The sequence below is a fragment of the Notamacropus eugenii genome, chromosome 3 (genome assembly GCF_028372415.1).
Source record: "Notamacropus eugenii isolate mMacEug1 chromosome 3, mMacEug1.pri_v2, whole genome shotgun sequence".
NCBI classification, from domain to species: Eukaryota; Metazoa; Chordata; class Mammalia; order Diprotodontia; family Macropodidae; genus Notamacropus; species Notamacropus eugenii.
In genome coordinates this window covers 190,520,245-190,536,510 of record NC_092874.1, presented here as the reverse complement: position 1 = coordinate 190,536,510, position 16,266 = coordinate 190,520,245, and the positions used below count along the sequence as shown (strand labels likewise).

Below are 16,266 nucleotides of genomic sequence, written 5' to 3'. Positions count from 1 at the left end.
AAGTTAAATCCTATTGAAAAATTTAAAAAGAAATAACTAGGAATGGGCAACTCTCAAAGAAAACATACATTTATTTTCAGAGAAGAAAGATAAAGCTTTCAAATTTTAAAAATCTCTTAGCTATATCAAAATTGCTTGTGAATATGAGAAGTTATTTACAGAAACTCCAAATAAGGGCTGTAGTTTAAGTTACGGTTCTGCTTAGAGGAAGGAAATTGTCTAGCAAATGCCTTCCAGTCCTTTGTATGAATATGTCTGGACCAACTGCAAGCAGAAATATATTTTCAATTGAAAAGTTGTTTTATGATACTAGCGGGAACACAGAAGTATAGGGTCAAACCAGACTGAAAAGCAAAATGAGAAGATTGGGGGATCTTGAAAAGCAGAAATCTGGATTTAAAGGCAAGAAGGACCATTAAAAATCATCTTGTCTAATACGCACCTTAAAAAAAGTTAGGATAAAGAAAGAGATTTGGAATATGAACTTATACTCTCAATCAGTTGTCTTATGTGTACTTGGCATATAGATGCTTTCATATTTGTTGACATATTTATTGGAGGGTGTTACTTTGCCAAAGTTTGCCCACCCCTAGTTATCACACACCAAAGAAGGGAAAAAGCCTCTAATAGAGAACTATAACTATATCTATCTAGCTACACCAGATAGATATACTTATCACTACAAATGGAAGCCCTTGGTCTGTGCATGCCTATACACATGCTCACGCACATGCACAAACACAAATAAACACAAATATCCACTGGGAGAATCTTTTCCGTGCAGTGCTTCTTCTTATAAACCATGAGGTTAAACAAATAAAAAACAAGCCAAATCAGTCAAAAGTGCAGACAGAAGTTCTGCTGAAGCAAAAATACTCAGTTACTGGTTAGGCAAGTCAACATGATCTTAAAAATAAGCCAAGAAGCTAAGGCATCCAGAAGATGAAATAAGGTTTACATCACAGCAATAACATCCTAAAGGCAAACAGTTGGAAACTTGCTATGTTAATTATTGTTCTCTTTTTTTTAAAGAAAAATATTTCTAAACCTAAGATAGATTAAATTCAAAGTCTTATAAGAAATGAAATTTTTTTAGGTAAGGTAAATAATCCCATACCTTAAATAATTCAAACTCCTTCTTTGGCATTAATAGCTAACAACAAATGACGAAAATAAAATTAAATAATATAATAGTTTAGACAAATATAAACACATTTCAAGATCAGTTTTCCTGATTAAAAGCATTTTTGACCTACTCATCAAAATATACATATTTTATATGTCAACTCAATCTTATATGGAATTCCATCTTATATATTGTATATGGTCAATTCCATGAATCATGGTGAAATCTCCAGTCACTCCAAACAAATGAAAAAGTGCATCACTTGTTCTAAGTTTAATATCATCAGCAAATTATCCAGAAGTATGTAGATAAACTAAGATGTTAAGAACTTCACAATCTCAGGTTCGGAAAAATATTACTTTCAAGTCTGAAATTGTGAATAAGACAAAACTACTTCCTGACACATTCAGTATACTTTCTATACATGTTCATGCCATTATCCTTGGGCCTAATGTGAATCTGTTGCCAAGTTTCAGGGAGTTAAAAGAAAATAGCTCTTTCTAGGCAATTTTGCAAAAGACTCACGTTAGTGTTAAGGACCATGAGTGGGGTGCCATTATGCTCCTGGCATAAGTAAATCAAAAGCCCCATAGTACAAAAGTCCCAGGAATGAGGAATGTGGGTTGAAGCTACAGGGACAGTATGTAGCCCTAGATAAGTGAGAATATGCAGTTGTTACAGAGAGGTCTTGGGTATGATTTAATAAGATAGATATCTATCCATTCTATCTATATTAATTTTATGCATATGTTGCATTTTAATTTTTAAAATAGAAAGCAAAGAACTGGCCACAGACTGGCCACAAAACTTTGGTAGCTAGTGCAGGTTAGAGCTGAGTACAGGTTATAGGAAAACCAGATCTGAGTATTAGAATTCTTGGACTCTGAATCTCTCTAGGCTTCAATTTCCTTATTTGTAAAATAAGGTTTGACTCGGTGGTCTTAATCAGGCTTCTCAGCTCTAAATAGATATTCCTATCTTCTTATAAAATAAGTATGTTCCTCTTAGCCCTACTCCTAAACCCAAACAGGAAGGAATGGAGGGGCGTTGAGAGCATTAATTCTCTAAAATATGCAGCAAAACCGCTTTCAGGGAAACAGCTATTTATTTATTACCAAAGCATTGAGCAATGACTATTTACCCTAATTGAAATGTATGTGACTGTGTGTATATTTATGCTCTGCATAAATCTGTCACTTCCTCTTCCTGCTATAAGAGATGTTCCAGAATTAATTTCAGTGATTGAGAGTCAAAAATGTGGTTAAGTCTTGCCTTTCCTTTTTGGACTAGATTTGTGTTTCATTACTGTATGTGGCTCATGGCAAGGATCTTCCTCTTCCAATGCAGAACAGTTACCTTCTCTGCCACTAGCAGTCTTACAGAGTTGTTTGGGAGACTGAGAGAGTAAGCAACTTTTCCAGTATCACACAATCAAGAAGTGACAGAGAAAAGAATTAAATGTAGGTTTCCCTAACTCTGTATCTACTACACCATAATGATCAATTTGGAGCTTGTCCACACACAAAATGGTAAAAATTAGATTAAGAAATGAATGATACCTGTATAGTATGAGTATAAGGTGGATCAACACGCCCTAATCCAGGCTCTTGGGGTCTCATAATATCTAAAATGTTATTTGGCACAAATCCAGAGTCTCCACTTCCACTGCGAACTTTCCACCACTGTTTTCTATCATCGAGAATCTGTCAAGAAAATTAAGAAATCACTTTAATATTAACACTAATCTATGACTACTTTGTAGTATTATAGAATATTAATCGAGGACTTTTCATTTCTTAAACCATGATAGAAGTTATTTTCTAACCTGCAAATTGGCAAAGATGGCAAAAAAGTTGTAATGCAATGCAAAATATTATGGGTAAGAGAAACTTAAAACAAAAATTCTAGAATGAAAATAAAATGAAACACCCCCAATAGCAGGATCATAAATGCTATTATTTTCTCAAGACAAAATACAAATTAAAGGAATACTAACATAAGATAAAATAAAAACTAAGACTTAAGAATCTAAAGACAGTGATGAAATGCCACACCTTAGAAGCATTCATGAAAATGTAAATAAAGGAATAATTTCAATAAAAATATAATTGTTTTATTGAATAAAAATAACAGAAAGAATAGAAAGCTAGAAATACCAGGCCAGAAAATTATTCAACTGAAAAAAATTATTTGAAAGCTGTGCAAAGATAAGAATCTGGAGGACAGAAAAAGATCGGAAAATATAAAATTATTTGGCTTCTCAAAAGCCTTTTTTTGAGAAGAAAAGGATTCAAACATTATATTTCTAGAAATCACACATTTCTAAGAAATATCTCGGAAGAGAGATTGATTACAAATTGGCAGATTTCATAGGCAGCTAACACAGATGAATGTGAAATTCAACTCACCCAAACATATTTTAAAACTACCAAGTTTCAAGACTATGCTAACAAGATAGCAGTTTACAAACAGCCAAGAACAAAGGATCACAGGATCATAGATATGGAAGTGAAGAAAACTTGGAAGCACTGAGTCTACCTTCTCCCCCATTTTAAGATAAGTGGGGCTCAGGGGAGACTAAGTGAACTATCCAGGGTCATATAAACCAAACCTAGGTCCCCTGACTCTAAATCTAGTGCCCTTTCCACTGTATCCCCTCACAAATCAATTCAAATTAAACAAGATTTTCGTACAAAAATGCAAAATGACAGAAGAACCTAGAAATCACTTTGAAACTTAAGAGATATAGGAGTACATTCTCAAATTAGCTTCCTGAAAAGGAAATGATTCCTCTTTGTTCCCTTCCCTTCCCTTCACTTCGCTTCCCTTCCCTTCGCTTCGCTTCCCTTCCCTTCCCTTCTATTCTCTCTCTCTCTCTGTCTGTCTCTCTCTCTCGGCTAACAAAACACCAAAAATGATAATTAAGATAAACAGAAGATAAGATAAACAGAAAATAAGCAGGTGAAACAGAAAATTCCTTTAAGAGTGTTTCTCTGGTAAAATTTCTGATAATAATTTCCATCATCTTTATCTCATTGTTATTAGGCATTTACTTTTTAATGTTCCTTATTGCAAATTGTTCAAAGGCATTAAACACATATAAACTATTCTTTTTAGAGCTTACTAATCTAACATCAATGATGATTAATTGCCAAAGTATCAAATAAGGTTATGCAAGAGACTAGGCAATTATGCACAGGTGAAATAATTTAATAATACAAGTAATATAAAAATCTAAAATGTATTTCATATTTGAATTAAGGGTTGTGGCAGATAAAATAAATGGCTTGTAGAAGAGGTGTCATTTTAATGAGTTAATGAGAAGGAAAGAATGCATTGGATGAGGTGATGGGGAGGAGTGCTCCAGGTGAGAAACGGTGCTCTGTCAGAGGATCTGATTTAGGAGATGGTCTTCCAAGTCCCTTTCAGCAATAAATCAAGATGGCAAACAAATAAAAAACAAAAACAAACAAAACAATCCATCTTGGTTAGAAGTTTGAACACCAAAATATACAACTAGTCAAAGTCTGAATAAATCTCAATTTGTTCATTTTCTAGCTTTTTCAGCTGCATGCCCAATTCACTGATCTGGTCTTTATTTTATTCATGTAGGCATTCAGTGATATAAAACTTCCTTAAGAACTGCTTTTGTAGTATCCCATAAGTTTTGGTAGGTTGTCTCATTATTGTCATTCTCTTGAATAAAGTTATTGATTGTTTCTATAACTGTTGTTTAACCCACTCATTGTTCAGGATTAGATTACTTAGTTTCCAACTAATTTTTGGTCTATCTTTCCATAGCCTTTTATTACTTATAATTTTTATTGCATTATGACCTGAGAAGGATGCATTGACGATCTTTGCCTTTCTGCACTGGATTGTGAGGTTTTTATGCCCTAGAACATGGTCAGTTTTTGTATATGTACCATGTACCTCTGAGAAAAAAGACATCTTCCTATTTCCATTCAATTTTCTCCAGAGATGAATAAATCTCTCTACCACAAAGAGCATTATAGTGATTAGCTGAATGGTCTTTGTAAAGTCATTTTACTTCTGCTTTCTCTGATTGTGCTAGCTCACCATGACAAAGAAAACAATTCACTTAAGGGGAAGAAAAAGGAATAAACTTGTACATAGCGCCTACTACTAGCCATGCACTGTGCTAAGTGACTTGCAAATATTATCTCATCTCGTTATCTCAGCTAAAATTGCTCCTTTATTGAGGTTTCTTTTTTTGTCTACATGATACCAAATAAACATTGTGTCCTATTTCCTCATTGGACTGATCAGTTATTTGACTTAATTGGTCAAGTACAGCACAGTTTTGCTAGGGCTTACATATAACCTTTGCTACTTATCACATTAGATAATTAATTTAAAACTTAAATAAATGACATTTGTGTTTTAAAAAAAGAACTTCTACATAGATATATCTTATCTTCAAAGCCAGCATTAGGAAAAATGAAGCCACAGTCTTGGAGAATCAACATATAGTTGCCTAACAAAAATAGTGCCTTGGAATAAATGAAATCAGGGATGGATCTGGATCCTATGGTGGGGGAGGAGAGGAAAAGAGTGGAATCACTTGGATGCATATGTTAGAAAAAATAATTTATATTCTAGAGTTTACAAAGCTTCTTGCTGCATCCATTAATTAAAAAAGGAAATATGATCAAATGGGAGTGATATCAACAGAAACAGAAACACGAGATATATGCTGTCAATTAAGTTCTCAGTCTCCCTCAAGAGAGTATTGTTATAAGTTGTGTGCTACAATATGAACGTGATAAAATAGTATTCCACTATGAGAAATGTCAAAGATTAGGAATACAGAGATCGGTAGAAAGTGATATGATTTGATTAATGCACTGCAAAGCACATTTACTTACTAGAACGTTTTTGTATATATAGGATGTCCCAAAAGTCTGAGAGCATTTTTAGACTATTGAAATTTTAAAAAGTCATTAAATCTTAAAACTGCACTCAGACTTTTGGGATATTCATATGATAGTACAAGAAATTCCACATTAGGTCTGAACAGACTTAAAAGAGACCAGCATTCTTTCTCTGACAATGTTGGGCATGCATAGAAAACTGTATCAAGTGGGATGATTTATACGAAGTGAGGTAAAGAAATCAGAACCGCAGGAACAAAATACATGCTAATTACAATTGCAAACAGTAGCAGCAGCAACGAAATGCTTTGTTTTGAAGACCACTCACACTTAGAGGAGAAGGACATATGAGACACATACATATAAAAAGGGAGAGAAACACACACTGTTGGGAATACCTCTTCCTCCTGGATGTTCTCTCCCTTAGTGTCTGTAATACAGCACCCTCCCAATTCCCCTTCTAAGTCTCCTTTGCTGGATTACCAAACTTTTCCTACTAATCCCCTTTAATTCACCCAATTATTATACTGAGGCATTATTCAAGGCCCCTTTTTCCTCTATGTACTTGGACAAGTCTTCATTTCCCGTGGGTACAAATATTACTTTTATGCTACTGACTTCCAAATCTACATATTTGGCCCTAACAACTGCCTAACTATCTCCTGGACTAGGCTGCTATTTGAATGGACTGTGGCCACCTTAAATCCAATATATCCAAAATAAAAGCCATTGTACTGTCCCTCAAAAATCATACTCCTCCTAACTTCTTTATATCTATTCAGGACACCACCAACTTTCCAATCATCCATATTCATGAACTCGGAGCCACCTTTGATTCTTCCTTCTCTCCCATTCCCCCGTATTTACTCAGTATCCAACTTGATGGATATTGAGTAAGATTTGACTTCAACAATATCTTTGGCCTTCCTCCCCTTCTCAATTCACTCAGCCTTTGTTCAAGTCATCATTATCTCTTACTCAGACAACAGTAAAAGAATCTTGATTGGTCTCTGCTTCCATTATCTCCTCTCTCCAATCACTCCTCCACACTGTTGCTAAATTGATATTCCTAAAATAGACCCAGGTCACTTCACTGCTCAAAGACTACAGGTTCCTTATTGTGTTCTAAGATAACGCATGTAACCCTCAAAGCCCTCTCACAATACAGCTCCAACTTACTCTTCTAATCTTATTTCAAAAGACTCCCTTTCACAATTTCTGTTATGATCAAAATGTTCTACTGATCAAATGTTCTACTGATCAAAATGCTAGCTGTTCCCTGTACATTTTATTCCACTGTTTGTTTCTGTTTATTTGCTATGAGGTGGTCCTTCATGTCTGGAATGATGTCCGTCCTCACTTTGAGTTCACAGAACCACTAACTTCCTTCAAAGCATAACTCAGATGCAACCACTTACAAGAGACCTTCCCCGCCCCCCTAGTTATTAGTACTAACTTGGCTTCCTCTTGAAATTATTTGTATTCATGCTTTGTATATACTTTGTATTTATTTATCTGTAATGCATGTTTTTATTTCTCCTAGTAGAATATAAATTCCTTGGCAGCAGAGGTTTTTTCATTTTTGCCTTTTAATTCCAGCACCTAGCACAATGCCTTTTAGAAAACAGGCAATGAATAAATGTTTCTTGAAGTGGATGGACACAAAAAGTGTAAGGAAAAGAGAAAACCCGAGTTAACTTTTTACTAGAGCTGAATTTCAAATAGCTCATGGGAGATCTTGTCAGATCTGTTCATCCTATATGTTCACACTCAGCAGCAGAACAAAGATAACTGACTCCCCAAATCATTAAGAGACTGGAGAAGGCACAACATATACTGACAGTTTTATCTAACTGGAGTTCAACAAATAAGATAAAGAGTTTAATTAACCACATACTTACAGTGGTAAGCCAGCTTTAAACTTGCTCTTATATCCTCAGTATGATGAGATAATTTTTTTTTAAATGCCCATAGTACTTAGGATCTCACAAGGTTGTTGCAAGGTGCAGACAAGTATATAAAAGTGACTTTCAAACACCAGAATGCTATGTGTCAATTACCATTGTTACCATTATTATAATTATCATTTACAGTAGAAGGAGTTGAAGATACCATTACCTCTAATATGTCATCCTTCATGACAGAGAGCTCACTGCTATTCCTGGCCACAAAGTCATACTTGGATTTGGCATATTTCTTGGGAGGGGCTTTGAGCAGGTCATAATTTCTGAAAGAAATGAAAAAAAAAATACTTCTGGATGAAAATACTATGAGGGTAAGATGTTGTCAGAAGAAAACCTTTTGGAGGTTTTCTACTACATCTAGAATTCAAGAAAAGAGAACAAAATGGCCCCAAAACCCAAAATACCTAAGAGTATTTGGAAGACCTAAAAAAAAGGTGAGGATAAGATAAACAGAAAATATTTAACTCAGAGCAAAAAATTAAAGAAGAGATTCTCTGGCAGAACAGAATTTGGACATAATGAAAAAAAAAGCCTGGAAGAAAAATTGAAAACATTCCATAATACAGGAAATATTAAAGTAAAACTAAAAGACAGTAAGATGCGACAAATGTGAGAGCTCTAGAATTAAAAAACATTAGATTTGGAATCTGGGTTTCAGAGGGATAATCTAAGAATCAGCCTACTCTGTAAAACTATAAAGTATAGAGATGGAACCAATCTACATTGATTGAGGGAATTTCCTGATCAGCAAGTTCCCCATATCTATAAAACCACAGAACTATTCTCTTTCCATTAAATTACCAATGGGATAGAGTTTAAGTGAATTTCAAATTTTAAGTGATTTTTGAAAAATAACAAAAACTCATTTAATTAAATAAAAGATCAAAATAATAAATCATTTTGTCAAATTAGTTTTATTATCATTACTAACAACTGACATTTAGCTCCCTTTAGTTTTCAGATTGGTTGATCACGAGAATGCCGTAAACACAGTTTTCTCAGATTCCAGCGAAGCATTTGATAAAGTCTCTTGGGCCATTGTTGTGAAAAGATGGTTAGAGGTAGGGTAAATGGTAACAGTCAGGATGAGTTAAAGTAGGTTGAATGGATGGAACCAAATTTTAATAATTTTATGTTAACTTGGAGAGAGTATTCCAGAGGAGTGTTCTGGGTCATCTGTTGTTTAATATCATTGTGAACAATAGGGATAAATGCAGAGAATGGCAGAGATGCAATGCTTATCAAACATGTAGGTAAGCACAAAGCTAAAATGACGGATGACAGAATCAAGATCCAAAAAAATTCTTGACAGACAAGGACACTATGCCAAACTCAGAAAGATGACATGTGACAGGATAAACAGAGAGCCTTATGCTTGTGGGTAGTTTTTGAAAAATTTCACTTCAAAAGTACAAGATAAAACAGACATGGCCAGATAGCTAATCTGAAAAAGATCTGGGGTTTTTAGTGGTCTACCAGTTCCATACAGTTAACAGCAAAGTAGCACCATATATAGAGCATTGGGCCTGGAATCAGGAAGACCTGAGTTCAAATTCTGCCATAGACACTAGTTGATGGATCCTGGGCAAATCAATTAACCTCTCTCTACCTCAGTTTCCTCATCTGTAAAAAATGTAATCCTCTCAGGTCTGTAAGGAGCAAATGAGATATTACTAAAACATTTTTCAAATCTTAAAGTGCTATGTAAATGCTAGCTATTACTATTATCCGTCTCAGAGAAGCTATGTAACATACTTAAGGTTACACGGGTACATAGTTGATTTCTTTTGATGCAAGTTGGGCAGAGAAGATGGTCTCTCCAATGCTCATCTCTCCTCCTTTATAGCACCCTTCTCCTACCCTGGAATCTAACTATTACAGCTAACTATGTGTGTGTCACATTGCAAACAAAGGGTGAGATAAATGTTAGACAGGCTCTGGGAAGTTTTCTGACTGTGACCAGGAAAAAAAAACCCAACAAAAAACTTCTGTAGCAGCATCCTTCAAGGCCAGGTTAAGCCTTCAGACTGCCTCAGAGAAATAATTAAATGTTCTGCAGGGCCATATCATCAGCTGTATTAACACTAACCATATTTGTCAACTAGAAAATAACGATTAGAAATATGCTTAGTTCTATCCTGGACTTCATATAAAAATCTATAATGAATCTAAACATGTCATTTCAATTTCTCATTTGGAACAAGAATAATGAACTTGATATTTATGTTCAATGTGAAAGTCAAGGAAATTGAATCAGCAGTTTAAAAACAACTCCAAAATTATTCCCCAGATTCTAAATAATTATTCAAATGTCAAGGTGCAAACTGCGGCAAAGTAAATTCACTGCGCAGTGAGTAGATTTTGGAGAATATCTGCACTTCATTCTTGGCACATAATTAAAATTCTACAGCATTATACAATAATTGTGATCAAGATGTTAAATGTCTCTTTGAACTTTAAACAAGAGAAGATCTTTCAGATATCTTTGAATTTCTACAACACTAATGCTGGGGGATGATTATGGGAGTTCTTTGATCAACTCATTGGGGTATACTAGGTGATAATTTTATATTTGGGGCTTTGAGAGAATTTCCCCACTAAAGGGTGAGATTATGCTCATTGGAACCTGTTGAGAAGTCTAAAGACTCCTGAGGGTGTGGGTTTGATCAAGAAGTTTCCTTAAAGTAGTGAGGTTTTGTTTGGAATTTCTGGTTCCACCTTCCTATGGAAGGTATAAACATGCTCTCCTGGCACTTCCTGGAGGACAGAATTGAAGGACAATGAGTGAAATGATTGACTTGAACTCCTATGGAACAGATCATTGTGGAAAGGCTCAATTCTTTCTCCTGAGCTATAAAAGAGACTGTTCGTTACTTATTTGTTACTTGCATGTCCTCCAAGGATTTTTTTCTGGAGGACAAACTAAGAATAAAATAGAGTTATGAATGGTTTTGGAATCTAGAGGCAGGGAGTCTGTCTTCCCATGAAGAGCTGCTACTGGCTGCCTTGGCACAGACACAAATGGAAGTCATATGTGCTCTTGGCCAAGCAGAGGATTCCTATAACCTGTTTCTGGCCCTCTAGCCTCAGAGTGGCAGTGGTACATTTTCTCTGCCAAGAGCTAGCAGCTATAGGAAAGGGAACCCTCTGGTATAATTAGTTTCCGAAACCCAGATTTCTGGAAATGTCTGATGTTCCTTAAACCTAACCTTCTGGAGAGAGGAAAGTTTCTGGGCAATTTAATCCTCAAATTCAATCTTCTACTAAGAAAAGGCCTATTTGCTGGATAGCAGAGGTGGGGAAGGATAAACCACATCTTTGTCAAACTGAGTTAGAAAGTTAGGGGTTTCAAGTTTTCACTGAAAGAAGAGGTGGCTGCTGAGCAATGATGCCTCTTGGTGGGAGAAAATTGGGCAAATGGCTCCCAGATCTAGAAGAACTGAAAGGAGGTTTAAGGAATAATATGGGATGTGGAGGGGGAGGCAATATTTGAAATTTGTTATCCATCATTACCATAATTTATTTGAACAGTATAGACCAAATGGCTGATCTCTAGTTGCTTCTAAGTTCATTTCCTTCATGATGAGGAAATCTTTTAGGGTACTACCCTAAAGGCATACAGGCTGCCTTCCTGTATGGGCTCTTGGAGGAAAAAATCAGTTTCAAAGCTTGCTTGTCTAGAAGTCCAATGTTAATTTCCCTTTTGAGGGGATAGCGCCAAAAGGCTAGAAGCCTATTGAGGATTTCCTTTTCTTTTTTGGGGGGGACTGTGGGGGCCAAGTGGAACTCACTAAAATGGTAAAGCATTATTCCTATAGCAAGCTTGAGATCGTTTTCTTTCCAGCAGAAGCTACACTTCCGGGGCGGGGAGGGGTGTTATGAGTGTGGAGGACACTTTCAGGAAAGGTAGAATTCATCAGAAAGAGAAAAGTGTAGCAATATTTATGGGCTATTTTGAATCCTTTATGTATTGTCTATATTTTTCATGGGATTCAATAAAAGCAGCTTTGTGCTTTATAAATTGCATTGTCACACTGAGTGGTTGTACTGGATCTGGGAACCCATCTGGGACGATCTCCTTTATCTCTATGCTTTTGTGGGGCCAGTGCTTCCTGACTCTAATATGCTCCTTTCCTACTTCTGCTTCTTAGAAGGTCCTGTTAATGTCAAGACTTAAGCAATATTTACACCTGAATCCTTTTCTAACTACCCTGTCCCTCCAGCTCCCACTACCTCACTTCCCTAAATTACTTTATTTTATTTTGTACATAGACTGTATGTGCTTACTGATGTAGATATTGTCTCTTCTTGTGGAATTCAAGCTCCCTGAGGGTAAGAATTGTTTCGTTTTCATCTTTGTATTCTCAGACTCTTGCATGGTGTCTGGTACCTAGCAGGTAAACTTAATAAATCTTTTTAATTGACTGATCTGAGAATGAGACCTCCATACATAAGCTATACTTGAGCTATTAACTGAGACTTCCCAGAGACAAGTCTGAATGAGACAAGGAAGAAAAAAGGAGTAAATTCGGGGAGTCACCCCTGAGCTGGAGCCCATGTGGTATGAGTCAGAGCCTACGATACTGCGCTAAAGGCTAAATTCACCATTTTTCTGTTATTATACAAACACTATGGAAAATCTTTCCAAAAGATCTTCTACTGAGCTACCAAATACAAATGCTAGGAAGGTAATTGATCACTAATGTTGCATTTAAAGAAATTTATAAAAAACTATCATGGAAACAATAACTCTGAAATGCTGACTATAGCTAAGAAGTGTAACTGAAAGATTCCAAGCACCTGAGCTACATCAGTGACCTTCAGCACTCCCAAAGTATATTTTTCCTAGCTATTGATCCAGCTATTTGCTAATAGAGAGCAGCGTAGCACAGCAAATGGACTTGGAGTCCAGAAAACTTAAGTTAAAATGCTTCTTCCATTGCTTATTAGCCTTGTAACAAAGCAAATGACTTCTCCAAGCAATTCCACATTTATAAAATGGGAATAATAGTATTTATAGGACTGAGGCTCAAACGAGATAATATACATGAAATCAGTTGTTATGGTTACCACATTTGGATAATTGTTTAACTTTACTAAAGAAACAGAAAAAAAGACTGGTTGCTTACATTGATTAAATTTTTTAAAAATCTCAAAATACACTGAGAGATCATATCGACAAATGTTTTTACTACCTTGTCACATGTGTATGTATATATATATGTACATTACACATAGATATTTCATACCATCCCACATTGCAAATTACTATATTAGTCATTTGATTAACATGCTATTGATGAACTTACATTTTAGTGACATATTTATTAAATGCCTATTATGTGTCAGACTTTGGGAATACAAAAAATTAAAGTCTCTACCCTTGAGGAACTTATCTAGGGAAGTCAACATGTTCATATAAAGGAAAATAAATTCAAAATAGATAAAAAAGGAAAGGCACCAGCTCAGGAAAGGTTTCATGTAGAAGATGGTGCTTGAGTTGAGCCTTAAGGAAAACTAGGGACTCTAAAAGGCAGACATGAGGATGAGCATACTTCTGTCTTGGAGGAAAGCCAGTACAAAGGCACAGAGATGGGAGATAGGTTCTGTGTATGAGAAAGAGTGAGGAAGTCAGTGAGGTTAGACTAGGGTATACATAAAGGAGACTAGAATTTAATATGGTTGAAAAGTCAAATTGGGGCCAATTAATGAAGGGTTTTAAATGCCAAATAGAGGAGTTAAGATTTTATACCAGAGGTTTTGTTTTGGATATATTCATTTTGAAATGCATATATTGAAAGGTTCAATAGGTATTTAGAAATTAATGAGATCAATGCTCAGTAGACAGATTAGGGAAGGACGTAAAGATTTAGGGGTCATTTGCATAGCAATGATAATTTACTTCATGGGAGATATATGACCACCAAAAGTATATAAAAACAAGACAACCCAGAACCAAGACTTTGTGTATAGGCACGGTTAGGAGAACACAATATGGATGAATTAGCAAATCTGAGAACAAATAGTCAGATACTTGGAGGAGAACCAAGAAAGAAGACCATTATGAAAACTTAGAATAGATAGTGTTTCCAAGAAAAGAGGGGGGTCAACAGTGTCAAATACTATAAACAGGTCAAGAAGGATGAAGACCAAGTAAAGACCATCAGGTATGGTGATTAAGAAATCATTGGTTACTCTGGAAATTGTAGTTTTAATAAACTGCCAGACTGCAAAGTGTTAAGAAGTGAATGAGAGGAGAGAAAACAGAGGTAAAATGTATAGGCAGCTCTTTTTTCCTGATCAATTGTCTCATTCTTACCTCTACCACATAATCCTTGACCAAAAAAAAAAAAAAAAAGGAAAAACAAAACTAGAATCCCTACCAACACACACACACACACACACACACACACACACAGAAAGAATGACAAATGCAGCTTCTTAAAATGCTTCTCAAACTCTCCCTCCTATACCACTGGAGAATAAACCTTCAAGTTGAAAACTGGGCCACTATTAACTTCTTACATATAAATAAACATTTTTATAAGATACAAAAAAATTCATACAACTTCATTCAACTTAATTGTAAAAATCTTAGTCATTATATAGGTTCTGAAAGAATTTGCAATGTGTTATGTATTAAATTTGTAGGGGAAAAAAACCCCTGAAGAACATTTTATCCTAAATTCACTATACACAGGAGCAACATAATGAGATGAGTGAGCTAAAAATTTAGGAGGGTAAAATTACCTTTAAGTTTGACTGAAATCTAAGGTTTCAGTAGAGAATTCCAAGGGAGAAATTGTACTATGGCCTCTTTAATTATATATTATTTTTAAACGTAAGTGGGTACAAATCACCTAAGAATCAGGGCCCTTCTTGGCTATCCCACTATTCTACTTGACTACCTTCCTTTGTTTTTCTTTCCTTCCCAAAATAGCAGGTAGGAGGGTGCTATCCTTTCTTCCCCTTCCTATTTTCCCTCCTTCCTCTACTGGAAAACATTTGACATGGACAATATTTGTGAAAACAGATAAAGACTTATTTGGGATTTAAAACTTTCAAGGTGAAACCAACAATTATATGTAGCTAAAGCTGTAATTATAAAAATTTCCATCCTAATTCCGGTGCTAAAGTTCTGTTCTTTCAACTTGAGAAAATAAAAAGTACTGGAGAGACTTAATATGCTGAATTTTGCTTAACTTGTTGCTTCTAATAGAGGCCTACAGTTTAAGGGAAGGCAAACCAGTTCTTCAAAGGAATGGTCAGTCCTTCAATAGTGAGGGACAGCCACAGGAGCCACACTTGCGATTTCACAGCCTGTGACTTCACCGGAATAGGAACCTAACCCTGATGCAGAAACTCCCTCTATCAATGCAGATCTGCAACTTTGGTAATAATAATTATTAATAATAATTGAAACTAGCGTTAATATAGCTGCTCTAATAGTAGCGTGCTATAGGAAATGACAAATACAATAATATCTAGCATTTGCATGGCACTTTAAAGTTTGCAAAGTGTCATAAATATTATCTTATATGATCTTGGTAGTAATTCTGGGAAGCAGGTACTGCTCTTATTATTAATATCCTCATCATCACTACTGTATGTGAGGCAATCGGAATTAAGTGACTTGCCCAGGGTCACACAGCTAATAAGTGTCAAATGTCTGTGGCCATATTTGAACTCAGGTTCTCCTAACACCAGGACTGGCGCTCTATCCACTGCACCACCTAGCCGCCTCAGCAGGTATTACTATTATCTCCACTTTATGGTTGATAAAACCAAAGCCAACAGTGACTTTCTCAGAACAACACAACCAGATGATGTCTGAGGCTTGATTTCAATTCATATCTTCCTGATACCAGGTCCAAAGCTCTATCTAATGAAGCACCTAGCTGCCCAACAAGTTGCCAAGAGCACTGAGAAGTTGTGATTTGCCCAGGATCACAAAGTCAATATAGGTCTTAATAAATTGACATTTATAGAAGCAGGGAAGATTATATCACCTCAATTGACCCAAAAAAAAAAAAATGGAGACAGGCATAAATTCTCAGAGGTGGTCACTTAATGTTACCTATCTACATGGTGGTTATAAGTCTGCTTAAAAGCAAGGGCAGCTTCCCCTTGATCCGGCAGAGGCCCTCTTTTGTAAGGTGTGTTATTGAATGCATACCCATCAGGTGGAGGATGGTCTGGTGTACTAGAATGCTGAAAGACAAAGAGATAAAAAAATGAGAAATGCTTACAAAATTCTTATTTCATATAAATGCAATATCAA

General features: G+C 35.6%; 1 protein-coding gene across 10 annotated transcripts in view; it reads right to left on the bottom strand.

The window, feature by feature from the left end:
• Positions 1-16,266, bottom strand: part of EPS8 (EGFR pathway substrate 8, signaling adaptor) — a 249,963-nt gene that overhangs the window by 21,179 nt on the left and 212,518 nt on the right. For 9 of the 10 annotated variants that reach the window (XM_072653631.1, XM_072653636.1, XM_072653637.1 and 6 more), the window contains 3 exons: positions 16,063-16,196; positions 8,140-8,248; positions 2,686-2,829 (listed from right to left, as the gene is read on the bottom strand). In XM_072653631.1, the coding sequence (XP_072509732.1) occupies positions 2,686-2,829; positions 8,140-8,248; positions 16,063-16,196 (387 nt within the window). The remainder of the gene's footprint in view (positions 1-2,685; positions 2,830-8,139; positions 8,249-16,062; positions 16,197-16,266) is intronic. The other variant, XM_072653640.1, reaches the window with a different exon arrangement.